This window comes from Bombus flavifrons, chromosome 2, assembly GCF_040668555.2.
Source record: "Bombus flavifrons isolate JBK064 chromosome 2, iyBomFlav1_principal, whole genome shotgun sequence".
In the NCBI taxonomy this organism is placed as follows: Eukaryota; Metazoa; Arthropoda; class Insecta; order Hymenoptera; family Apidae; genus Bombus; species Bombus flavifrons.
The window spans coordinates 6,991,718-7,016,741 of record NC_138443.1 but is presented as its reverse complement, the minus strand read 5'-3'; the positions used below and the strand labels follow the sequence as shown (position 1 = coordinate 7,016,741).

Here is a 25,024-nt window from a genome sequence, read left to right as displayed (position 1 = left end):
AAAGACTAAAATAATTTCTTATTAAAATTCTTATTAATTATTATTTGAATTCCTATTAGTTACTTATTCCTTTACAAAAATAATAATTAAAAAAGATAATTTAATGGTTTTTATATACAATAATAGAAAAACGCATATTCGTTTAAATATTATGTAAAATTTAATTGATTTATAGCAGCCTAAAAACCTTTAAATTTTCATATTTAAACTGCCAAACTACGATAATGTTATGTCACGTGACGACAATCTTCACTTCCGATTCGCGCCAGAAGCCGGTAACGACGACACCATAAACTAATCCAACTACTTTACAGGACAAGTAGTTTAATAATTATTTCCATCTCTTAATCGTAAACTAATTGTGATCTTAAAATGGTTGGAAAAGGAAAGATGTATGTGATAAAACGCGGTATGTTTTAAACTTTATTATTCTGATATTATGTCGAGTAATCTTAATGTAATCCTATTATGAATCCTATAATTATAACACTAATCAGTTTTTGTAATTATTAGATGGACGTAAAGAAGATGTTCATTTTGACAAAATAACATCCAGGATTCAAAAGTTATGTTACAATTTAGATATGGATTATGTAGATCCTGTAAGTTTACTTATTTTCAGATTATTTATTACTTAATTATTTATTTTTTAATATTCTATATCTTTTTCATAGTCTGCAATTACTTTCCGTGTTATCAGTGGTTTGTATTCAGGTGTAACCACCATTGAATTAGACAATCTTGCAGCTGAAACTGCCGCAACTATGACTACTAAACATCCAGATTATGCGATATTAGCTGCAAGAATTGCAATATCTAATCTTCATAAAGAAACAAAGAAAAGTTTTAGTGGTAAGATAAGAAATATGTTCAATTCATTTCTTTATTTCTAATTTAGAAATTCAATGTTTTGTTTTTATTTGAATCTCCCCTTTCCATTTATAGAAGTAATACATAGCTTATATAATGTAAAGGAACATTATACAAATGAAGTTAGACCTGTTATTAGTGAGAAATATTACAATATCATACAAAATAATGCAAATAAGTTAAATTCTGCAATAATTTATGATAGAGACTTTAGTTATAATTACTTCGGTTTTAAGACACTTGAAAGAAGTTATTTATTAAAAATACAAGGGAAAGTTGTTGAAAGACCACAACACATGTTAATGAGAGTTGCAGTTGCCATTCATGGTGAAGATATTGATAAAGCTATAGAAACTTACAATTTTTTATCAGAACGTTATTTTACACATGCATCTCCATCACTTTTTTTTGCCTGTACTAGGCAACAGCAAATGTCTAGGTATATTTATCAAGATTAAAATAAAATGTATTTATCCATTCCAATGTAATAATCTAGTGATTATATTTTTCAGTTGTTTTTTACTAACAATGAGTGATGATAGCATAGATGGAATTTATGATACATTAAAAAGATGTGCACTTATTAGCAAATCAGCTGGTGGTATTGGACTTAATGTACATTGTATTCGAGCAAGAGGCACACCAATAGCTGGTACACTTGGTGTATCTAATGGTTTAATTCCAATGCTCAGAGTATACAATAATACAGCTCGATATGTTGATCAAGGAGGAAATAAAAGACCAGGAGCATTTGCTATATATTTAGAACCATGGCATGCAGATATCTTTGAATTTTTAGATCTTAAAAAGAATATTGGTAAGCTACATGTTTGTCTCTTTATTTTGAAAGATTTTGATTACCTATTTTAATATTCTTATACTTAATATTTTATATCTAATAATAATTGACAGGTAAAGAAGAAAATAGAGCAAGAGAATTATTCTATGCTTTATGGATACCTGATCTTTTTATGAAACGAGTTTTGGATAATGGTGTATGGTCTTTAATGTGTCCACATGAATCTCCTGGTCTACCTGATGTTTGGGGCGATGAATTTGAAGCTCTCTATACACGGTAAATTAAATTAAATTATGTATATTGATGATACATAGTAAAATATATCGACAGTGTTGAACATTTTTTTAAATAAATACATATTATTTTTAGATACGAGAATGAGAAAAGATATAAACGTCAGATTCAAGCGAGAGATTTATGGACAGCTATTCTTATTTCTCAAGTTGAAACAGGAACTCCTTACATGCTTTATAAAGATCATTGTAATCGTAAATCAAATCATCAAAATTTAGGGACAATCAAAAGCAGTAATTTGTGTACAGAAATCGTACAATATTCCAGTCCAGATGAAATCGCTGTATGCAATTTAGCTTCAATCGCAGTGAACATGTTTGTAAACTCCAGTAATCAGACATTTGATTTTGAAAAGTTGCGAAAAGTAACAAAAATTGTTACTTGTAATTTAGACAAAATTATCGATGTGAATTATTATCCGGTTCCTGAAGCAAAAACATCAAATTTTAAACATAGGCCTATAGGTATATAGATATTTTTATGTGAAATATCAAGTATACAATATTCATATAGTTTTAATATTTTTTAATATTTGTCATATGTATTTTAGGGATTGGAATTCAGGGTCTTGCAGATGCATTCCTTTTAATGCGATATCCGTTTGAAAGTGAGGAAGCACAAAAACTTAATATCCAAATATTTGAGACACTATATTATGGTGCATTAGAGGCTAGCTGTGAACTTGCTGCAGAGAAAGGTACATATGAAACCTATGAAGGTAGTCCAGTTAGCAAAGGAGTAAGTAAATCATACGTAAAAATATTTTACTTTAATGATTAATTTATCATAATAGCATTAGTATATCACAATATATATGCTAATTATTTAGGTACTTTCAGATTTTACAATATGATATGTGGAATGTTACTCCAACTGATTTATGGAACTGGACAATTCTGAAAGAAAAAATTGCTAAACATGGAGTTAGAAATTCTTTATTAATAGCCCCTATGCCAACGGCATCTACTGCACAAATCTTAGGAAATAATGAATCTATAGAACCATATACCAGTAATATTTATGCAAGAAGAGTTTTGTCTGGAGAGTTCCAAGTCGTAAATCCTCATTTATTACGAGATCTGACTGAAAGAGATCTTTGGGATGAGAATATGAAAAATGAAATTATAGCAAATAATGGTTCTGTACAGGTAGGTTTATATATATAACCTCGATAATCAGGATCTGACTATCTGTCGTCCTGATTAACTAGAATCTTAATTATCGAATCTCGGTGTTCCAGCACAGATGCCATACGCGATACAGTAGTGCTATACCTTTAATTTAACTAAATTCAGGATCAAATAGTTCCTTCTTTCAAACAGACCCTTCTTTACAATATTATTATAATAGATTTGTTTTGTTATAGAATATTGAACGTATACCAAATGATTTAAAAATGCTTTATAAAACCGTTTGGGAAATACCACAGAAGGTAATATTAAAAATGGCAGCAGATCGTGGTGCATTTATAGATCAGTCACAGTCAATGAATGTTCATATGGCTAAACCAACAACAGAAAAACTGACTTCAATGCATTTTTATGGCTGGAAGATGGCAAGTACTCTTAATTTAATCTTTATAATTCAAAATTTTATATAATTATTTTAATGAAACTTATTTAAATATACAAAAACACCTTGCAGGGTTTAAAGACTGGTATGTATTATTTAAGAACGAAACCGGCAGTAAATGCCCTACAATTCACGGTTGATAAGTCAAAATTACGAAATACAATCAGTACTACTTCTAATCAATCTGTTAATTCTGAATGTAACAATGACGAGGAACTTAATTCTTTGGAAAATAAATGGTTACAAAATCAGAGTAGCGAAAACATAGAAGCTGTATTCACATGCTCTCGTGAAAATGGAGATGCGTGCATGGCCTGTGGATCATAGAAATAAATTTTTATAATTTTATAAGTTTTGTATATGGTTATGAGTATTATATATATTTAAGCATATTTTTTGTAATACTATATACTATATAATTTTGAAAAATTCTAAAATAAAGCTATTTGCCCTTGATTTCATGTATTATTCCTTTACATTGTAACATTTAATATTTATTATTTGCACTAAAGGTTTCGAATAAATTAAGATATAAAGATTATAATTTAAAATTCCGCGCGAAACAGGGTAGTCAACTAAATCTAAATAAATGTGGATCACTGTTGTGTTCTTTATATGCTGCTACAGTCAAGTGTTCGAGAACAGCGTCACTACGGTAGTCAAGTGAAATGTCAAAATTGTAAGCGTGAAGACGTACTTAGTTGCGCATCAGTTAACTGTTGTGTAAATTTTGTTAAAGATCTAGAGTGAATATATTCATTTTGGACTCATTTGTGAGTGATTCGGCATTTGAGCCGATTAAGTATGTAATGATCTTATTTTCTGATCAAAGGAAAATAAAGAAACGTTAATAAAAAAGGATTTTTCTGTAACGAATTTTGGCACTGATATCCAGCTGATGCATTTTAACATATTTGACAGTTGAAATTGCGTAATTGTTGCCAGGATTTTCTTATGAGTCTTTTTACGCAATTTATCTAAATTGCCGTATAGAATGGCGGATTTGGATGACTTATTTCATTTAGATCAATACATAGGTCCAGAATCTCTTGCAGAATTATGTTTTCAAGTAATCTGCAAAAATTTAGACATTATCTCAGTAAAGGATAAGTGTGAATATCGAAATCTTTTAAAAGGAGTGGTTTTCCCAAGCGAAATATGCGATAAACTTATTGAATACGTTTTACGAAACGATATAAACGAAGATCATGACTGTTTCTTTACGATTTTCAAAAATGTATGGATAACCAAACTTAAACGTGTCAAAGTTGTAGGATCCAATATAACCGATGATTCAGTACAGATCCTTGCAAATCACAAACTTGTAAGATTAGAACTTACAGATTGTCCCAATTTAACAGACCGATCTATTGATTACATAAATGCAAATGCAGAAAATTTGCATACTTTAGTATGCCGTGGTAGTTCTGGAATTATTCCAGAAAAACTTACAGGTAAGAACTCTTTACTACTAGAATAACTTATAAAAAATCTATAGTTCCATTGTCAGGATACTATAATGATTTATTATACTTTTCTTTATTGATATCTATTAATAATTAAAATTATGTTTTATTTATGTCTTATAAAAACATAGATATGCTATTATTCAAATTAATAACTAATAATAAATAGTTACTAATAACTTTATTTTGCATTAAGGTATGAGTTATTTTATATTATGAATAAAGCATTTATATTATTATTTTGCAGTTCAATTATTAATATATTTAGAATATCTTATTATTAATATTATTTGCATTTAGTTGTATCATAAAGAAAAATAAAATATAAGAGATATTAAGTTAGTGACATATAGTATATTTATTTAATAATATATAAAATTAATGTATATACTTTTTAATTATTAGCATACCAGAAACAAGGACATGTATTTAAAATACCAAATCTACGGACCTTGGCTATAGAATATGTTCAAATTTGTGCCTTGGATTATAACATACTCTTGGGTGGATTAACAAATTTAACAAATTTAGATTTGTCCAATAGTTCTGATATGGGCACCTTTGATTATTTCCATTTGGTTCCTAATTTAGTATCCTTAGTTTTATATAATGTTAGAATTATTTCTCAAGCACAAGCCTTTGTTACCAATATCTGTCACTTGAAACATTTAAGGTAATTGTTTATTTATATTTGACTTATGGTATAATAAAATATTGTATTCAAAATTTTTAATTCAATGTTTTTAATATTAGGCATTTGGATATCTCTCAAATCCATCCAGAAGATGGAATATTTGCAAATCCTAATACAATCTTATCTGATATAGTAAATGGTTTGCCTCAACTAACTTCTTTAGATATTAGTGGGACAAATTTAGCAGGAATAGAAATTGTAGATCGTAGAATACAAACAGTTGAACATTCTTTCTATTCTGACATATATAATAATAATCTTTGTGATATACCAGGTCTTATTTCAAGAGTGGATAGACCTTTACAGTTTTTAGGACTTTATGGAGCAAATGATGCACCTTGCAGGCGACGTAATATTCCAGCAAAATTGGTAAATAATAAAAGCAATATTTTATAACAAATACATAATAATATAGTATATTTTATCATTTATTTTTTAATTATTCTGCTTTTTGAAATTCTAGATTGCAGGAAATGCAAATGAAGATCAAATATTGGTTGCAGCTCACGTTTATATGAATAATAGAGAAGATCTAATGTTAAAAGTAATAAGTGATTTATATCATATGTACAGATATGAAAATTGTCATAGGATGGATCAAGCACTTTGTGCAGTATTAGAAGCAATGGAGAAATATCCTACTCTGAAAGATATACAAATATCTGGAAGGTATTTATATATTATATGATTTTTGTATACTGTTATATTTGTCATATATTTCAAAAAATTGAGTACAGCTCGTATTGTTTATATTTAACAGTGCAGCACTGTTTTATATTGTAAAAATGAAAGAAAAAGGTGAACTTGAAGCAAGATTAAAAAGGAGAATTGTTCGCACACTTCTTGTTGGAATGAGTATTCATAAAAATGAAGAAACTATGATGCGTAATGGTTGCCTAACATTATACCAATTCCGATTGCCACAAGATGTGGTATGTATTGTTCTTGTTACTTGCAGTAATAGCATATGTAGTTATATTGTAAAATATATTTTAAAGAATGTTAATAATTCTTATTTACCTTTTATTAGATGTCACACTATGAAACATTGGTAAAACTACTTTTGCATTTAGCTAAACATGCACAACAGGAAAGTTATGTTCAACGTATTGGAATATTTCTTTTAAATACTTTGGCATGTCAAGTAACAGGCAGAGAAAAGCGTTTATTAGGTGATCTAGGTTGCATAAAAACAATGCTTGAACTAATTAAATACAGAGTTGAATCTAGAACATTTGATGATGTTATGGAAGTAGCTTGGTCAACTATGTGGAATGTAACTGATGAAACTCCTATAAATTGTCAACGATTTTTTGAAGAAAATGGCATGCTATTATTCTACAGATGTGTGATGGTATACAATATTAATCTTACTTATTAATAAATAATTACTAAATAAAAACAATTACTTCATGAATGATTTATTTTTACAGCAATACTCTCGCAAAGAAGAATTATTAAAAAATATGATGGGTTTACTTGGTAATGTAGCCGAAGTACAAAGTCTTAGAGTGCATCTAATGCAACTACCATACATGGTAGTTTTCACAAATTTAATACGTACCGTCAGAGAAAGCATTGAGGTTTTTTATACTTATATATTGACAATATATTTAATAATTATATTTTTACAATACTTAATATATTTTCTTTGCTATTAGGTACCATATAATGCAGTCGGGATATTAGCTCACATAGCATCTGATGGTGTTGAAGCATGGACAATAGAAAAACCTAGTCGAAATGTAGTTCTTGAACTTATGGTTGAAGCTATTGAACGATGGGATATATCATCAGAACGTAACATTAATTACCGTTCATTTCTACCACTATTACGTTTGGTAGATATTTATCATACACCACAATGTCAACATTGGGCGGTTTGGGCTCTTGCTAATCTTACAACTGTTTATCGTGAGTATATATATTGCAAAATTTAATTTTATTTTAAATACAATCATTTTTCCATTCTATATATTCATACATACAAATATTTTTTTGAAGTTTTATTACCTTGCAACTTTTATTAAAACTATAATTATTTCTTTAACAGCCCATAAATATTGCATATTAGTTATTCGAGAAGGAGGAATTGAGAAACTGAATACTTTAATCTCAGATCCAAGACCATATGAGCGTATAAAAGAACTTGCCCATATCGTAATTGAAAATTGTAGTCGTTACAGTAGCAACTCCAATGACATGAATGTTCATTCCCCTTTAGATGAAGACTATATATATAGCTCAGATGGTTGAAAATCAATTTTCATTATTATAATTCAAACACCATAAAAAGTAGAATGTTTTATGTCTGTAACAAAAAGTCTCCTAAAGAAAAGAGTGTGAGTAAGATTATAAAACTTGCTAAAGCATTTGTATGTTGGTTTGCCAAACTGTAAATTTAAAATTGAGTGGTCAAACAATCTTACTCGCACTTTCATCACATAAACATTTCATTACATATTTTATTTATTACATGTTATGAAATATGTTTGGATCATGGATGCAAATATATTAATATATTAATGATATTATTAACGAAAGAGTAGTTAGTTTAATAAAAGTATTTTTGATGTTCATAATCAATCTCTATAAACAATATTCAAATTTAAACACTTTTGATTTATGTACATAACCATGTTGTATTATAAATAAGAACAAATTAAGATTAGACTGAAGTTATTCGTTTAAATAATAACAATAACAATATCATTATATATATAAATAGTAACAGATTGTGACACATTTCAAACTTATACTAAGTTTCTTATACTTGTGTGAATTCTTTGTAGATATTTGTATCATAAATAACTTTATTAGTTGCCATTACATTTTATTTGACAAAAAAGATTTAAAATAAAAAGATACATTAGACTCTATTATGTAAATAAAACTAAAATGAAATAAGATGAATTAGGTTTACGAATTTGTACATCTCTATTATTAAAATTAAAATTCTTTGCAATAATGATGCTATTGTCAAAATTAAACTGTAAAACAAACATTATAACATAAAGTATACATTTGTAGATTTTAATAATTGATTTACATAACTAGCAAAAAATCTGCGTGAATAATTATCTAAATGATTGTTATTGTAATCGTTACATAATATTAATGTATGCGTGTAATAAATTGCAAAAATTCTTGATTTGTTTAATGTATAACATAAAGTTACATAAGACTGATTTCTTCTTTATTTTTTTGTGCCCTACAATTCTCTTTATTTTTACTACTTATATGATTAACAAGATAATTTTATTTCTGATAAAATATTGATTACTTTAATTTTTATATGTGTGTATAGAACATATGCAAGCAGTAAGAGAATGACTTACGAAATTTATATTTTATTACTTAATACTTAAAGATTTGATAATAACTGATAGCTAAAAAATATTTATTTGTTCTCTTATATAAAAATATTATAAATTGTTTGGTTTCTATGTATATAAAAATATTTAATGTATCTACTGAATTTGCTAAAGTACGTAAATATTTTAATGCCATGTTAAGCAATTTAGTTTTTCAAACTACAATTCCTTCAGAATATACTATGTACAATGAACAAAAACTTAATTTTCAAAAAATATTAGAATAGCGTAAAATGATATATGTTTATTAAAAATTATGGATTTAGTGTTTATTAGTTGCATACGACAAGTAAGTCATTGAATATTATCAAAACGTGTGTATGAGTCAAGTTGATGCTAACTTCCGGTTCGATTCCTACATTCCGAACGATCGTTAGAATTTGGAAGAAGAGTGACGCCACAGCCTTTAGGGAAGACGACATTTTACGTGAATCGCGCGTCCACGGCATGTCTGTGTAATTTCGTGCCAAATACTTAAAGTTTATTGTACAAATTTCGCTTACTAAAATCTCTTAAAGGAAAATTCACATACTTTAATAAAGTAAGTATTATCTTGTTTATATAAAGACGATTTCTTAGATAAAATGATGGTTCTAAAATTCTCGCAGAGTGTGGCCATTAATTTGGGGAATAAAGAAGGAAGTTATTGATTTTCACACTAGAAACACTATTAATTTTTGCAAAAGATTGCATATTTTATCATTCAAATATAGATATATCGTTTCACGATTATAATATTTATTAAATGTGATAAGCGTTGAAGCACTTTGTTCAAAATCGTGCACAATTGCGAGCAGCATGAAATATATATTTTAATGATGGTATTGTGAGGAACTACATTTTACAATGTAGAAATGTTATCTATTAAAATATTTATGTATCTTGTAGAAAAAATTTGTCACTGTTTTAATAATTTAAATAGATAGTGATGTAAACCTTATTTTTATATATTATTGTCGATTTTGTGTTGAAGACGATATATATGAAAACTCTTTTAAATATTTTGGTAATTTCCGTGTCACATTGCATAAGAACAGTAAATAAGTACAATTAATATAACTGAAAGTTATAATACATATGAATGTATTTTAATGTTGTAATGCAATACATAAACATTCCTGTTTTGTCTATAGACTTTTGACACCATATCTGACATCTATAACCCATCTATAAGTCCTAATTATGAGTTATAGCTACCATAAATGCAGGTTGGTAATAGATTATGCACATGTAAATTTATATCCGCTTGGATTTTATATTTTGTTATTTTATATTATTCATAAATATATGTATATTATTTTCATTTAATATACCATTTTTGGTGTTGTAAATAATTTTTCACAAATTTTGATCTTAAATAGATTCTTTCTGTCAAATATAAGATATACTATGTATTAAATATCAATGTCATTTAAATATGGTGTTTATTTTTATACCTAATATCATTTTAAAAAATAATAAAGTTATATATATAAAGCTCAGTATTAATTATAAAAAGTATTTTATATATTTTTTATCTTTTTTTTTTTATAGCTCTAGTATGAGTTCTCGTGGGCGTGGATTTAATTCTCGAGGAGGCAGTTCTTATAGGGGAAGAGGAGGTGGTAGTGGAAATGAATGGAACAGTGGATCCACAGGAGGAAATATGTCTAGCAGAGGAGGTTATTCCTCATCTAGAGGAGGCAGATTTAAATATTCAACTACCAGTTATGATTCTCGGTCAAAGTATAATTCTGGTTAGTTATTATTTGTGTACATTTAATATAATTCTTATGACCATAATAACAAATTTATATTACCTAATGTTTTATGAAGAAGATTTATTTTATAAGTAATATTAAAAATTATTTATATTTATAACAGGAGGGTCTGAAAGATATTCTAGTAGAGGAGGAAGAGGTGAACATTCAAATAGTTATAAAAGACCAAGGGTAAGTATGTAAATAAATGAATTGTAACTTAAAGAATTGTATGCATAGAGAGTGACATAAATTTGAAACATTATTATTTTATTTAGGAATCCTATTCTGGAAGAGATGAACATCGATCGTCGAGTGATTCAACTCGTAAAAGGATGAGAAGTGATTCATACCAGGTATATATTTTATACATACAAGCGTAGTGATATTTTTATTGCAAAGACACCTCAAATAAGCGTTAGTCTATTTTGTTTCAATCTCCTGCCGTGCTGTGGTCAAGAATCATTTTTTCATCTTGAAAGCCCTGCTTCACAAAAGTTTTCAAATTTTTAAATTACATAGCATGAACAAACGATGGTCCTGAAAGATTTTCACTAATAAAATTTAACTATGAAATTTTAAGTATTTTGTTCCATATAAAAGATATTTTCAGGACACTCGTCTAAACATTTACATTTAAAAAAAATGAAACAGTAGGCAAGGCATTCATAAGTCGTCATACTTTCCTTTCAAGCGACGAGCCAACGGCTACTTGAACACCCATTCTTTTTGCGTTGGGACACTACTGGTGGAACACTGCGAAAACATCACATAATTAAAAGATGAAATACACCTAGATGGTACTTAATTATTGCCTGCACACAGTTGCATTAAATATTGAGAACAACCTGAAAAGTATCTGAACCAACAAATGAATAGATATATATATATATATACATATACATATAGAAATATGAATTTTAAAATGCCAACATTACATCAGTATTGTTCTCTATGTAAAACAATATGTGCAACTAAACCAGTTTCCTGCACAGTGCAGATCAGTTATTGAAATGTTGAAAGCATCCCTGCATTGCCGCACCGCAAAAATTTTTAACAAATACTGCTCTATACAATTTTCTAAATTACATCCATTAAAACTTACCATTGAGATAATGAAATAAATTGTTAATAACGTCAAATCGTAGATCTTTCCAATGTAAAGGACATACATCCTAAGTTATGTTCAATTGAAAATGACTGAGAAACATCAACCTTTTTTAAATATATATCTGTACCTTATATCTATGGGTTGAAGCTAGAATGTGCTGGAAAGCTTTACAAAAGCAGTGAAAGTACACAAATATATTTTTCACATATTTTATCCTTAAAGAAAATATACAAGGATATAACATTATATGCATATAACTACAATTTTATTAGTTTTATTTGATTTCTTGGTTCATATAAGTGTGCATGAGGCATTGAACATTGTATGAAAGAATGCTTTACAAATATGAATATATAAAAATACATCTATCTTTATTAAAATTGGAAAGGTCTATCAACAATTAATCCAGAATCATGCAGAATTCAGTTCATTTGATATCTTCAAGCAAACGAATGCTGATCAAAGCTACTATTCAGAGCTCGTACATATGAAATGAAATGACAAGACTCCTATTATATTTTTTGAAAACTAAAAATTGTTTCTAATATAATAAAAAAAGCGGTATGCAAAGTTACTTATATTTGAAATATGAAAGATAAAATATAATTTAGGTGCTTTTCAAGCTTAGGCGAGGTAAATAATATTTTGGTGATCCAACGGGAATGGGTGTAGTGACCGTAACAGTACAAGGTTGGATGATTTTGTACTAAACGATTGGCACTATAATGAGTGGTAAAATAAGGGAGTGCAAAAGAATCAACTTGGAATGGAATTAGAAAAAAAATATATGGAGAATATCTGATAGGAGGGAATAAAGGGGAGGAATGTATATAGATTAAAAGAGAGAAGGGCAGGAAAAGAGAAAGATACAATGGGAAGGAGCACAATTGAATTTGATTTGGCAGGGTGGAGGTAGCGGTAGCGGCTCTCAGAGGTATTCTTCGTCGTATGGTTCATCTGCATCAGCTCCTTATGACGATAATAAGGGATCGTCGTCTTCGGCCGTGTATGAGGACAAGAGACAAAGCGAACGTGCTTCGTCATACCATCGCTCAGAGGACCGTCATTCAGCATCGCGGAGCTATGCACCTCCACCACCCCCTCGAATTAGTGAAATGGCACCTCCAACTCAGAGATATACCTCGAGCCGAGGGCGAATATCGCATCAAAGCTCAAACTACAGAGGTCGCATTTCAACTCGTGGAAGCGGTAGAGGGGGTGGATTCCATCGTATGAGCTCTCGATCGGACGTCATCATGGCTCGCAAGCGTACTCTACACTCGCTCGACTATCGACGCAAGCTGCTAGGATCGCGATCGCGAGACTACATCCAGCGTGTGCGCATGACCACAACCAAATTGCGCAGGAGGTAATTAATTAATAAATCACTTACCAACCGCAATACCGTCCTAGTAGCCTGCTTGCTTATTTGTCAGTAAACGAACTGACTATATCTGACTATAATGACCTGAAAGTCAAGACGATGATAGATATATAAATGGTAAAAGAAAACACAAAAAATGACACAAATGATCGCACGAAACCAATATTGTACTGCCGAGAGGCAAACTTTTCGCAGGGTTCTAAATAAAAAAGGGAATTGATTCTCACATGCATAAATACAATGTGTATATCATCAAAATACAATGTAATTACTTTTGATATGAGAACTACTATAATACTTGTACTTTACGAGATCATTATTTATCATTCTTACACATAGCGGTGATTAAAACCAGTATAAGAACGTTGTTTCTTATATATATATATATATGTATATATATATATTTTAAAACGCGAAAATGCGGAGACATAAGAGCACAATGCAGAGCAAAAAGGCTGAATAGTTAAGACCTTTATTGCAATACGAAATGCATTCATTATGGGGGATAAAAGAAAAACGAATACTATCGCGATATTTGCTGTATATCAACTATAAGAAAACAAAATTTTGGTTGATGATATAATGAAAGACAAAGGAACCAGAACAAGACGAAGGGAAATAATGTAAGTCAAAACAAAATTGCTGTGTCGTTAGTAGCGGTACTACTAGGCTATCCGGAAGTAAAAAGGAGTCAGGATCAGGAACGAGCATGAAGGACAAGGATAGAGAGATGACCAAAGCTATTAACGCTGAATTTTCCGATGACGATGAAGAGGATGATGATAACAAAAGTAATTGGGATGATGATGATAAGGTAACTTCATAGGGCTGATAATATTTGCTCTTATTATCTATATGCATATTGTGTGCTAATAATGGCAATACTTACTGTAATATTTACCGACATTAATTCAGCCACATGAACGCGACGATGAAGAAGAAGAGGAAGAGGAAGAGAAAAAGAAAAAAGATGAAAAAAGAAAGAAAGAAAAACAAGATCGGGAAAGACAAAACACCGAAGATGAGGAAGAGAAAGAAGACGAAGTAAAAGAAGATGAAGATGATCGAAAACATGAGGTGAGACCAATTAAAATAAATTTTAATTGAATTAACCCGTTACGGTGAACATTTGTCATGCGTATATTTTTAGGATGATGAGGACGATGGGGATGATGAAGAAAGAGATGAAAATGATAAAACAGATCATGGTAGAACTACTGGTTCAGAAGAGTTACCTAGTAGAAGAGATGGGAGAAAATTTATTAAATTAACTTGTCCACATTGTGCTCATCGTAGTGTTACTTTCAAAGAATACTCGCTACATTTATATTCGGGCCGTCACAGTGCAGCAATGAGACGAATCGCATCACGGCACAAAGCAACTTTGACTCGTATGCGTGTCTTGCAACGACAAGAACAACGACGTGTCGAGGCCCGAGATGCTGCGCGTGGTACTTTGCCTTCTCGTACCATGTTCTGTCCGATCTGTAAACTTAATTATCGTTCTCTTAAAGCAATACATCAGCTATCAGATTCCCATCGTCAAATGAAACGATTTCTCACACCATTTTGCCGCACCTGTCGTATTCAATTTCGATCACCAATGCTATTTGAAACTCATATGTGTTCTTTGGATCACATTAAGGTACTATTCCTATTGCGATATTAAAGTTTTTGGAGTTTTAATATATTTTATGTCTGTGTATCTTTCAGAGAAAAAGTGCATTGAAAGAAAGAATGAACGCTGGCAATGGTGAAGCGGAAGCGAATTCAAGTGGACCTGAAGAAGATGACAAGGAAGTTAATCTTGATAACTTTATGACTCTGGATTCTGTAGGTGATGTTGACGGTACGTACGATTATTGAACGTTACATTTTGCTTTCTCTAATAAATATTACTTCGATAACAATTACTAGATAAACATAATTTACAGCAGAAGATGAAGAGTCTCCCGAGAAAAAGAAAGAAAAACCAGAAAATGAAGGCACAAACGACACAGAGAAGAAACCTAAAAGTAAACAAATGATTAAAGTGGGAGCAGAATACATAAAACGTGTCGAAGTACAATTTTGTGAATTGTGTAAGATATATCTACCACGTAGTGAAAATAGTGAAAGAGCAATAGCGCTCCATTGTTCAACCAGAAGTCATCTTAAACGGTATACTTTTAAAATAATGATTTCATAAAATTTTTGCTTTTATGTATACAATTGTTGATCTAAATGTAATATATTATGCAGATATGTGCGCGATAATGATGATAAAGCATTGCGAAGGCAAGCAGAAAGAATCCATCTGCAATCATCGTCATCTACCAATAATACTTCTACTCCAAATGCTGTAAATAGTACAGAAAATGTTAAATCTCCAACTAATTCTGAACCACCATCTACAAATAACACATTGCCAGTAACTACAACTGATGGCACTAATACTACTGAGTCGGGTAAAGCAATTGAGCAAAAAGGGGTTGTTGAATCTGAGAAAAATATGAAAGAGAATAAAAATGGACAAGCGGAAGAAGATGATGATGATGATTACCCCGGCGATAGTGGCGATAAGTTATGGGATGATGTTGATAAAGACTTGGGCGATATTTTAAGAGAAACAGAAGTAGGAGGTAAATCTAGCGATGATGAAGATTCTCGTTATGATCGTTTCCGTAATTCAGATAAGAAACAACAACATTCTGGCAAGGATAAAGAAAGGGACAATGAAAAGAACGAAATAGATGAAAAAGAAAATACAAAAAAGCAAGAGCTGAAAGTAAAAATTGAAAAAATAGATATGTAAAGTTCAAGAATTATTAGTACGTTTCAACCATATCCTAATGTGACTTTAACATTTTTTCTACAAAACTGTGTAAAACTTTACAAACTATAGAAAATATACATACGTCGGAATTTCATATAAAAGTTATTTTTATAAGATTAAACAGTTATTTTCCGGATCAAATTGATAAAAACCCATGTACAATACTATATTTTGTTCTGTATAAGTTTATTGTATAAAAGGTTGTAAAAATGCGTGACATTAACGATGTTTATTTTATATGAAGTCATGAACATAAAACTTTGTTTAGATCTTATTTACCAAATACTGGACATGCTTGAAATGTACACACCGATATAAACTTCATAATGTTCAATTCCTTTGTAATTCAAGAAAGTCACTATGTACGCACATTTAGTGACATAAATGTTAGCAAGAACTGTAAAGGAAATTATTCGTATAAGCATGTTAAGTATAGATGTGTAAAAGTAGCGGTTATTTGTGCATTAAAAATTTGGTGGAAATCTACAGAAAACAACAAAAATATTCGATTAATTTTTAATTATTAATTGTAAATGAGCATATAACAAAATCAATGAACTTGTCACTTATAGATAAGTATAATAAATATTATACATCTTAATGTTTTGTTTTCTATGTTTATCTTGTAATTCAATAAAATAAACAAATTTTCCTATTAATATTCATGACAAATTAATTTTATTATGATATTTTATGTATATATATGTAACTTATATTTATTACTCCTTGGTGGTAATGTATATGATACAGGTGTTTGAGTTGTGTGTATTTTCATCAATCTTCACAAGATGGCATAAGATCTATTCAAGTTAACATCATTTTGTACTATAACAGATTTGTGTAAAAGATATATTACATACATTAATACGTTATTTTTATCATAGTATTATAAAAAATGGAAAAGAAAAGTACAGTGTAATATTTATAATACAAAATTATAGATTTTTTATTTCGTATTATTTTCTTACAGTTATATATCTTACATTTCCTATTTTGTATCCTAACCTTGATTCCGATTACAAAATAATTATTTTCATTAGTCCAATGGCAAATATAACTTCGATGTTGTCGATAGGACAGCAACATGACATTTGTTCTGAAGATATTACCAATAGTTGTACAGACGTAACCGTTTGTAATACTGATAATGAATATAATATTTCAAAAACCTTGGAAGATATACAATGTTTTGTATGTGATGCAAAAATTCAAGGGCGTCATTATGCTTTGGCTACATGTAGAACGCAGATATCAAGAACTAGAGTAATAGAAAAGCTTGGAGAATTAGTTGGTGAAAGGTAGTATCTTATTATAACATTTATATGAATATAATATGCATTTCAGGCACTGTTTTAAAATACAAGTGCAATTTTGTCCTTTTCATATAATATAGATATTTGGTAGTAATATCAGAAGATGATGTAATTTGTCGCAGTTGTGCTAATCTTATTAATACACTTGATAGACTTGATGTTGAGATGTGTAATATACGTGATAATATTTTGAGATTCTTAGAACAAAAGTATTCTTTGGAGAAAGGAGAACTTCTTGGTAATAATGATAAACAAAAGCGTTCTCAGCCACCACAAATTACAAAGTGTAACACTCAAGCTACAACTAATTATCAAAGTAGAAAAGATGTTATCTTATCTTCAAATATTACTGAAAAATCCAAACATAAAAAGAGTAATATTTGGTTGCAATGTGATAAATGTCAATATACTACTCTTCATAATTCATTTATGGTGCATCATATTAGAGACCATGTTAAGCAAAAAATATTTTGTGATAAATGCGGTGTACAATTTTATGAAAGTCAACAAGAATCACATAATTGTAATATGAAAGAACATATAAGTGATCAGACCAGAGTTCAAGATAAGCAAACAGGTTTTTCACACTTCATTTTTGATATGATAGAAATGAACTTTTTCTATTCTCAGAAAATTGTATTCCAAATGCCTTTCAGAATCATCTTTAAAAGATATTGATGAAGCTATGTTGGATATCCCAATTTTGGACAAAAGTGTGCAGCAAAATGTACCAATTATGACTATTGAAACATATTCAGAATCACACATTCCAAATCATAATGAAAATATTCCTATAATAAGATTATCAAATTCTGAAAATTTATCAATTCAGAATATTTTAACTACTGGTAAGAATTTAAGATATATTTTTAATTAAAAAACATTTCATTACAAAATGTCTATAAATTATAGACGATACTACTGTAACTCAACCAATATATGTACGTATTTTACAACCTGTGGAAATTAATGAAGCTCCAACACATCCTGCAGTGATGGTATCACATTCTGATACAGATTTAGCTTTGAAACTTAAAGACAATTCAGAAAAACAAATCTTAACATTGACAGAAGATGGTAATTTGGAAATGACAGAAATAGCTTGTTGGAATGACATACAATCATCAGAAACACAATCTAACATGATGTTTTAATAAGTTGATTTATTAAATTAGACACAGTTTTTATTTACCCATTTTTATCGACACTACAAATAACAGTTATTTACATTTGCAACAACATAAATGTTTTTTTGACTTAAACAATCAGCATGCATTTTCAATATGTTGATTTCTTCTTTCATTTCTTTACTACTGCTGCTTGTTTATAAATTGAAAACTACTTTATTTGTTTAGTAATTTCCAATCATCGGTTTCCTGATTCCATTTAAGATGCAGTAGCCTATATTTGTTACTTAGATACCAAATGGGAACTAGACATAAATATAAAGAATAATTACAAAAGTAAAAATGAAATATTTTGTAACATATGATATAGAAATACATAATACATTGAGCGTTTTGATATTAAAAATGTATTAAATTTACCTTAAAACCATGGGATGCTTTATCCTCTGAGTCATCCACAACAAAATTATTTAATATTCATTTAATTTTTTTAATATAATACAACAATAATTGTTTAATAATTCTTTGTAAAATGTTTATGTTACCTATAATGTTAGCAATAGTGTCTTGAACATTGTCATGGATATGGTGTGCAACGTTAAATGCGTTTTTTATATTATCCCTTATCTATTCCAAATTTTACGACATAGTGGACATCATGGAAAATGCCAGAAGCAACACTTTTAACATTATTAACTGTTTGTTCAACAACATCGTTAGTGTTATTAATGATGGCACCGACAATATTTTGAGCATTATTCATTACAGTGCCTAACGGAGATGTAGAATCTTCCGAAATATCGTAAATTATATCGCACAGATCTTACACGATGCGAGCATTCATATGTATAGCGTTTTTCAACGTTTGTCTTGTGGTATTTTCAATATTATTGAGGATATCGTGAATTTGGTTTTCAATTTCATTAATTGTATCATGAATAAATTCTTTGATATTGTTCAAAAGATCGTGAGCCTCTTTCCTTAACTCGGACAATGTTTTGTTCAAAATCTCAGTAGTCTTTTCTTCAATATCTTCAGCAGTATGTCTCGCTTGTGCCACAGCTTGGGCTGTTTTATTTATGAATTCCTGTATTCTTTCTTCTGTAACATTCCTCACGTGGTTTACGATTTCGGAAGTCTTTTCGTTAACGTGTTTCAAGGTATTATTTATTTTATTTTCCAGGTTGTCAAGCGCATTGGTAACGTTCTTGATGATGTCCTCTACTTTGTGTTTAATGATATTCTTTGCCTTCGAGGCATCTTCTTCCAGTTTATCGAGTTTGCTATGGAGATGTTGAAAATGTTCTTGTGTTTTGTTCCTAACATAGGTAATGACTTTAGCGACCTGTTATTCTATTTATTCCAAAAGATGTGCGGAGTCGTTTGTTACTTCTTTCAATTGATCCTCCAGCATATGTTCCACAGATCCTACAAACTTGTGCAAATCATCGACAATTTTAGAGCTTTCGTCCACAACATGGGACAAATCTTGGCTGCCACTGTTGTCATTATTACTGTGATTTTCGTCACTGCCATTATTGCTATTATTTCCTTGTGAGTTTGCTTGAGACTTGTCATTAGGCTGTAACAGTTTTTTTACATTGTTATTAGATATTTTTTACTTATTTTGTTTTTTACAAGAGGTTTTTAGAAAACTGTAATCATATTTGGATATTTAAAAAAATTCTTGTTTAACAAACAATTTTTTATTACATTTCATACGATACTAGAGTAATTATAAAGAATTATATTGTTAGATAAGATGAAAATAATATATAATACTTTTAAATGTAATTAATATGAGTTTGAAGTGAAATTACTACTTTAAATATTATCTAATTTCAAATTTTCTTAATATTGTTAAGCGTTATAAATCTATTCCAATTCATTATGTATAAAAATCATTAATTGATACTTACCTTAAGAGCATTTTGTACTTGGTTTAATTGATCAAATGGAAGAGCCTGTATTAAAAAATCAAGAAAAATGTAATGGTCAGTTAACAGATAGAAGAGAGAAAATGTTCTATATAGAAATGAGTAAATGAAGAACATACGTAAGGATAATTAGAAATCATAAATTCGCATAATTATTAAGATGATCAGACACAATGATTTATTTTCAGTATAGAATGTTATAGAACGAAGTATCATACGTACAAGAACAGCAACAATGCCGAGAAAATTGGTAAGAACTTAAACATGATTTTCAATGATGATGTTTGTAGCAACAAACTTGTCGAAAATGTATGCTGTAATTTGAACATGACCGCGATTTGTATATCCATCTGTATCTCTGATTAACATATGTGTCAATAAAAAATGAACTCACTGTGTGAAAGCACTAACAAAGCTTGAATAGCGTCATAATATTTACTTGTTATTACAATTCATAAATTAAACACTGTCTTATCTAATTCAAACAACTCATTAACTTTCTTTTATTCGAAAATTAAGTAAACAAGATGAACATCCAACAGAAATGAATGGTCCTATGTTGATAAAAATAAAATAAAATAAAATAAAAGTAGTTTTTAAACTTTAATAAGCAGTATTGATTAGATTTTTGCATTTTTTCCTAATGTTTAACTAATATTGGATTTCAAATTTACCGCGTTATGGTTTAAATTTTTTTACTATAGTAAATAATTCGTTCAATTTAGATTGGTCATTATCGGTTAACTTCAGTCAAGATGTATTTCAATAACTATTTTTGTAAGATTTTATGAGATTAGAATTTTATACAGATTATAAGAAGATATAACTGTTTTTCTTATAGAAGTGGAATAAAGTGAACTTAAAATGTAAGTGTTGTATATTAACATTACAGCAGATTATAGATGTAGATATTGGCTAGTAATATTTGTCCAGCCCAGTGGTAACATTGTTATTTCAAATCTTAAATGGCTACACTAGTAAACACTGTACGTTAAAACCGTTGTACCTTGATCATGAAAGTAATAGTGTAATTATGACATAAAAATAATACAATAACGATGGAAGAATTTAATATTGATATTGTGCATGTTCTTCAGAATAGAGATTTTAGTGTGTTGCAGAAGTTAGTATCACATTGTTATGATTTTCGAGCAAAAATTGCCGCTAAAATTGAAGATACAACTGCATATGAATCTGGTATGTATATAATATATTTCTCAGTTTGATAGATCTAAATTATATTGTATTTTATTATACATGTTTGTTCACGTATTGTATGAAATTTTAATGAATTCATAATAACTCCTCCTCTTAAACCTTTGAGTACTCACTAAAATAATCAAATGTGATATAGAAATATCCACTATTTTATGACTTTTAATTATTGACATATTAATAATTTTTAACACATATATTAATAAAACTGATTAAACAATTTGACATTGAATGGCATATATATTTTTGTACAATTTTTCATTCAAGTAAGTGTTCTTAATGTTAATAATATATTTATACTGCGTTTTTTAGAATGTATAGAGAAAATAGCACAAAGCGGTAACAAAATATTAGAGTTAGAGCAAGAAGTTGAAAGTTTAAAATCTGATATAGACGCAACAAAATTGCAACAAAAAATTATAGATAAAAAGATTACTAATGCAATTAAACAGCAAGAAAAATTAGAAGAAGAAGTTAATAATGCCAAAGTAAAACGAGACAGCTTGTCTGTTGAAATTGTTGATTTACGTGAAGGTATTTATTATAAATATATAAACATATTATAAATATAATTTTTTATCAGAAATCTATAGAACATTATTTTTAGAATCAGAACAAAGAAAAGAACAGAAATTATTAACTTGGAAAAGTATTAAACTTGCTTGTCACACTTATAAACAGCATTTGGGCTTTCATATAGAATTAATCAATAACAAAGAACAAGAACAAATTAAAGTTTCCTTTTTTATAAAGAACACTAATGCAAAAGATAAATACTTTGTACAGTTACTTAATTGTAATAATCAGTGGAGAGGTATGTGTAGTACCCATTTGTGAGTATTCTAAATATATTATTTGAAATGATATGATATGAATGTATAAATAACTATGTCTTCTAGTGGAACAGATTCAACCTACTCTTAAAGCAGAACATTTGAGTGACTTTGAAGGAATTATTAACTTTTCTAAACAATCAGAAGTTTCGGATGTAACTACACTTCTTTGTAAGCTCAGAGAAACTTTTGTTAAGTATTACTAAAAACAAAATAAAATTAAAACCTTATATATATATATGTACATAGGTACGGATAAATTTATAACATTGATGCTATTTATTATAAGATTAAAGCCTTTATTAATAAAAATTAATAACTGAATTGTCTTATTACATATGAAAAATTTGCAACACTTTACATAGCAAAACTTAACATTGGTATAATTTTATTAAAATATATTCATTATTAGTATAAGTATCTGTGGTATTGTTACATACATATGTTGTGACACGTATCTTAATGTACTATTTGCCTACAGCTCAGATTGGAAACAGTAAACTGCTAATCACAGTGTAGATAAATTATTTAGATACTAAAATTATAAAGAAGTTTCCACTTGATTTCTATTTATATATGGCACTTATATATATGATACATTTGAAATTATCTATTCCATGAGTGGTTAAGTTTATTTAAAATTGTTAATTTTACTAAATTGTAAATATATATTTATTTATCTAGTTATCAAAGATCTGTTATAAATATTATCTAATACTCGATCATTTAATTTTTACCTCTTGCCGTCTCTAAAATTCTCTTATTTAAAAAATATTTTATTATTAAATTATTTCGATTTCAAGTCCTAGCTATTGAAGCTAGCAGTCGATATTAACAACTGTTTTCTTGTCGATATATTAAAAACTCGTTTCTATGCAACAGACAAAATCAAATTATATTTCGTATAAAACCTATTGATCATTTTAAAACAAAAGAGACGAACATATGACATTATGAATAAACCTTTAACGATATTATTGTTTTGTTTATACTGAAAAAAATTCTGAAATTTTCAATTTTTCATGATTTTGTTTTTATTTGAATATACAATTATGCGTTGGACCGTTAAATCGCATCAGAATTAGTGTTCAAACGATATCGATCGATTGAAATTTGTTGAATTCAATTTTTTCACCACTTGTGCGGAAAATTGAATTTTTCACTATTTAATGTATTTTACATTCAATTTTGATGTTAACATTAGCTACTTACAGGATATTTACGCGTCTTACTCGTACATGGAAAGGGCCAATTTATTATGTATGCGTAGAAGCACGTTGATAACAATTCATCCCTATTGGCAAGAGTTAACGAGAGAGTCAATTGATCGCCCACTGCCAATCAGCCCATATCGCGTACACAACGTCAGTTAACAGATTTCACTTACACTATTGACCCGCCCGATCGTTCATTTACTCGGTCATTCAGGAATTTAATTAAAGATCGAAACGTTGACGATGGGAATCGATGCATTACTATGATGTACACTAGCCGTATTCACGTTGTCTGTGTCCGATCGGGTTCGATACGATTAATGCCTAGCAAATCTCTATTATATTTAATTTAAAATTTCATATTTTCGCTTAACAGAAAATAAATATTCAATTATTATACTGAATGCGTCAACGAAGATTCTACGTATTATCTTACACAATGTAATGGCATACTAGATATTACTCGTATCAACCGATGTTATTAATGAATAATCTAAGGCAATGGGAGCACGAAAAATCATGATACACGATACATCGCATAAGCGTTACGGATAATACTTTGAAGTATGAATGATTAAATGATGATGGTTTCGAGCTCGATTAAAAGGTAATTTAATTAATCGATCCCGAAAGCTTCGTGTGTGTGTGTGTATATACACACACATGTATATAATATATTATATATATATATAAATTATATATATATAATTATTTCAAGATATTAATACAATAAAAGAAGTAGACGAAAATCCTAAATAATACGACGCAAATTGGAATTTGAAATGGACGCTCGAAGAATCGTCTAACTCTACCGCAAACAAGGTGCATGGTATTAAAGAAGTAACGGAATTAATGACTATTTACAGCGTAATAATGTCACCTATTATAAAACAGAAACTTAAACAAGTTGTTTCTGGACCTCGACTTAGACAAAGGTGATATTCATCAACTCTTTCAGCTTACGCTCGCGTGAGTATATAACATCTTTTTTTTTTCTTTTCTTTTTTGCTTTTCTTGGACACGTTGGAGTTCGTTTTCGAGTCTTCGTGCTCCACTGTTCCACGTAGCTAACACTAAAATGTGGGAAATCGTTCCGTTCTGATAAAAGGAAACATACCTCTCATGATATGTGTTGGAAACTCGCTAAAATAAATATATATCTCTCGTTACGTAATAATTACTACAGCAAATGCAGTACATATCTATCGATTAGACCGACGTCTGATCGTGAACGGTTGTCAGCTGTCGATTATGGGATTAGTCGCGT

The 25,024-nt window shown here is 29.1% G+C and overlaps 6 protein-coding genes across 9 annotated transcripts; 5 read left to right on the top strand and 1 right to left on the bottom strand.

Annotated features, from left to right (window-relative positions):
• Positions 1 to 251: 251 nt before the first annotated feature.
• Positions 252 to 3,991, top strand: RnrL (Ribonucleoside diphosphate reductase large subunit). The gene is made up of 11 exons (XM_069129732.1): positions 252 to 409; positions 514 to 602; positions 675 to 852; positions 946 to 1,309; positions 1,383 to 1,687; positions 1,783 to 1,945; positions 2,039 to 2,427; positions 2,514 to 2,701; positions 2,803 to 3,111; positions 3,330 to 3,518; positions 3,608 to 3,991. Exons 1-11 carry the CDS (start codon positions 373 to 375, stop codon positions 3,860 to 3,862), a joined length of 2,466 nt encoding a protein of 821 aa, XP_068985833.1. The 5' UTR covers positions 252 to 372; the 3' UTR covers positions 3,863 to 3,991.
• Positions 3,992 to 4,180: 189 nt separating this feature from the next.
• Positions 4,181 to 8,883, top strand: LOC138188557 (protein zer-1 homolog). The gene is made up of 9 exons (XM_069130497.1): positions 4,181 to 4,989; positions 5,407 to 5,674; positions 5,755 to 6,064; positions 6,159 to 6,364; positions 6,456 to 6,627; positions 6,726 to 7,049; positions 7,129 to 7,278; positions 7,357 to 7,609; positions 7,749 to 8,883. Exons 1-9 carry the CDS (start codon positions 4,530 to 4,532, stop codon positions 7,949 to 7,951), a joined length of 2,346 nt encoding a protein of 781 aa, XP_068986598.1. The 5' UTR covers positions 4,181 to 4,529; the 3' UTR covers positions 7,952 to 8,883.
• A 564-nt stretch (positions 8,884 to 9,447) lies between these two features.
• LOC138189871 (glutamic acid-rich protein) lies at positions 9,448 to 16,779 on the top strand. Of its 4 annotated transcripts, none has more exons than XM_069132133.1 (12): positions 9,448 to 9,610; positions 10,203 to 10,277; positions 10,603 to 10,805; positions 10,933 to 11,000; positions 11,087 to 11,164; positions 12,825 to 13,288; positions 13,961 to 14,117; positions 14,219 to 14,380; positions 14,454 to 14,948; positions 15,017 to 15,152; positions 15,238 to 15,463; positions 15,545 to 16,779. In XM_069132133.1, the coding sequence occupies exons 2-12, from the start codon at positions 10,252 to 10,254 to the stop codon at positions 16,095 to 16,097; spliced, it is 2,568 nt and encodes an 855-aa protein (XP_068988234.1). In that variant the 5' UTR covers positions 9,448 to 9,610; positions 10,203 to 10,251; the 3' UTR covers positions 16,098 to 16,779. The 4 variants fall into 4 exon arrangements, with proteins under 4 accessions (XP_068988234.1, XP_068988232.1, XP_068988235.1 ...); XM_069132131.1 differs by having other exon boundaries at positions 13,958 to 14,117; XM_069132132.1 differs by having other exon boundaries at positions 9,449 to 9,610; positions 13,958 to 14,117; positions 15,241 to 15,463.
• A 128-nt stretch (positions 16,780 to 16,907) lies between these two features.
• On the top strand, positions 16,908 to 18,901 carry LOC138189873 (uncharacterized). The gene is made up of 4 exons (XM_069132136.1): positions 16,908 to 17,416; positions 17,512 to 18,008; positions 18,088 to 18,279; positions 18,344 to 18,901. Exons 1-4 carry the CDS (start codon positions 17,163 to 17,165, stop codon positions 18,583 to 18,585), a joined length of 1,185 nt encoding a protein of 394 aa, XP_068988237.1. The 5' UTR covers positions 16,908 to 17,162; the 3' UTR covers positions 18,586 to 18,901.
• A 134-nt stretch (positions 18,902 to 19,035) lies between these two features.
• LOC138189714 (uncharacterized protein PF3D7_1120000) lies at positions 19,036 to 20,845 on the bottom strand. The gene is given in 4 exon segments (XM_081833785.1): positions 19,036 to 19,183; positions 19,185 to 20,140; positions 20,478 to 20,522; positions 20,714 to 20,845. Coding segments are annotated over 4 exon segments (1,281 nt in total).
• A 542-nt stretch (positions 20,846 to 21,387) lies between these two features.
• On the top strand, positions 21,388 to 22,779 carry LOC138189874 (chromosome partition protein Smc). Its single transcript, XM_069132137.1, has 4 exons — positions 21,388 to 21,692; positions 22,023 to 22,244; positions 22,318 to 22,524; positions 22,610 to 22,779. Exons 1-4 carry the CDS (start codon positions 21,554 to 21,556, stop codon positions 22,747 to 22,749), a joined length of 708 nt encoding a protein of 235 aa, XP_068988238.1. The 5' UTR covers positions 21,388 to 21,553; the 3' UTR covers positions 22,750 to 22,779.
• Positions 22,780 to 25,024: the final 2,245 nt, after the last annotated feature.

Excerpts from the sequence above, each read along its gene's own strand:
- LOC138189874 (XM_069132137.1), top strand. The coding sequence starts at position 21,554 with ATGGAAGAATTTAATATTGATATTGTGCATGTTCTTCAGAATAGAGAT. Across the intron at positions 22,245-22,317 it reads AATTGTTGATTTACGTGAAG|AATCAGAACAAAGAAAAGAA; the intron begins GTATTTATTATA and ends CATTATTTTTAG. Across the intron at positions 22,525-22,609 it reads TTGTAATAATCAGTGGAGAG|TGGAACAGATTCAACCTACT; the intron begins GTATGTGTAGTA and ends TATGTCTTCTAG.
- LOC138189871 (XM_069132131.1), top strand. The coding sequence starts at position 10,252 with ATGAGTTATAGCTACCATAAATGCAG. Across the intron at positions 10,806-10,932 it reads TCGGTCAAAGTATAATTCTG|GAGGGTCTGAAAGATATTCT; the intron begins GTTAGTTATTAT and ends TATTTATAACAG. Across the intron at positions 14,949-15,016 it reads GTTCTTTGGATCACATTAAG|AGAAAAAGTGCATTGAAAGA; the intron begins GTACTATTCCTA and ends TGTATCTTTCAG.
- RnrL (XM_069129732.1), top strand. The coding sequence starts at position 373 with ATGGTTGGAAAAGGAAAGATGTATGTGATAAAACGCG. Across the intron at positions 1,946-2,038 it reads TTTGAAGCTCTCTATACACG|ATACGAGAATGAGAAAAGAT; the intron begins GTAAATTAAATT and ends TATTATTTTTAG. Across the intron at positions 2,428-2,513 it reads TTTTAAACATAGGCCTATAG|GGATTGGAATTCAGGGTCTT; the intron begins GTATATAGATAT and ends TATGTATTTTAG.
- LOC138188557 (XM_069130497.1), top strand. The coding sequence starts at position 4,530 with ATGGCGGATTTGGATGACTTATTTCATTTAGATCAATACATAGGTCCA. Across the intron at positions 5,675-5,754 it reads TGTCACTTGAAACATTTAAG|GCATTTGGATATCTCTCAAA; the intron begins GTAATTGTTTAT and ends TTTTAATATTAG. Across the intron at positions 6,365-6,455 it reads GATATACAAATATCTGGAAG|TGCAGCACTGTTTTATATTG; the intron begins GTATTTATATAT and ends TATATTTAACAG.
- LOC138189873 (XM_069132136.1), top strand. The coding sequence starts at position 17,163 with ATGGCAAATATAACTTCGATGTTGTCGATAGGACAGCAACATGACATT. Across the intron at positions 17,417-17,511 it reads GGAGAATTAGTTGGTGAAAG|ATATTTGGTAGTAATATCAG; the intron begins GTAGTATCTTAT and ends CATATAATATAG. Across the intron at positions 18,280-18,343 it reads TCAGAATATTTTAACTACTG|ACGATACTACTGTAACTCAA; the intron begins GTAAGAATTTAA and ends TATAAATTATAG.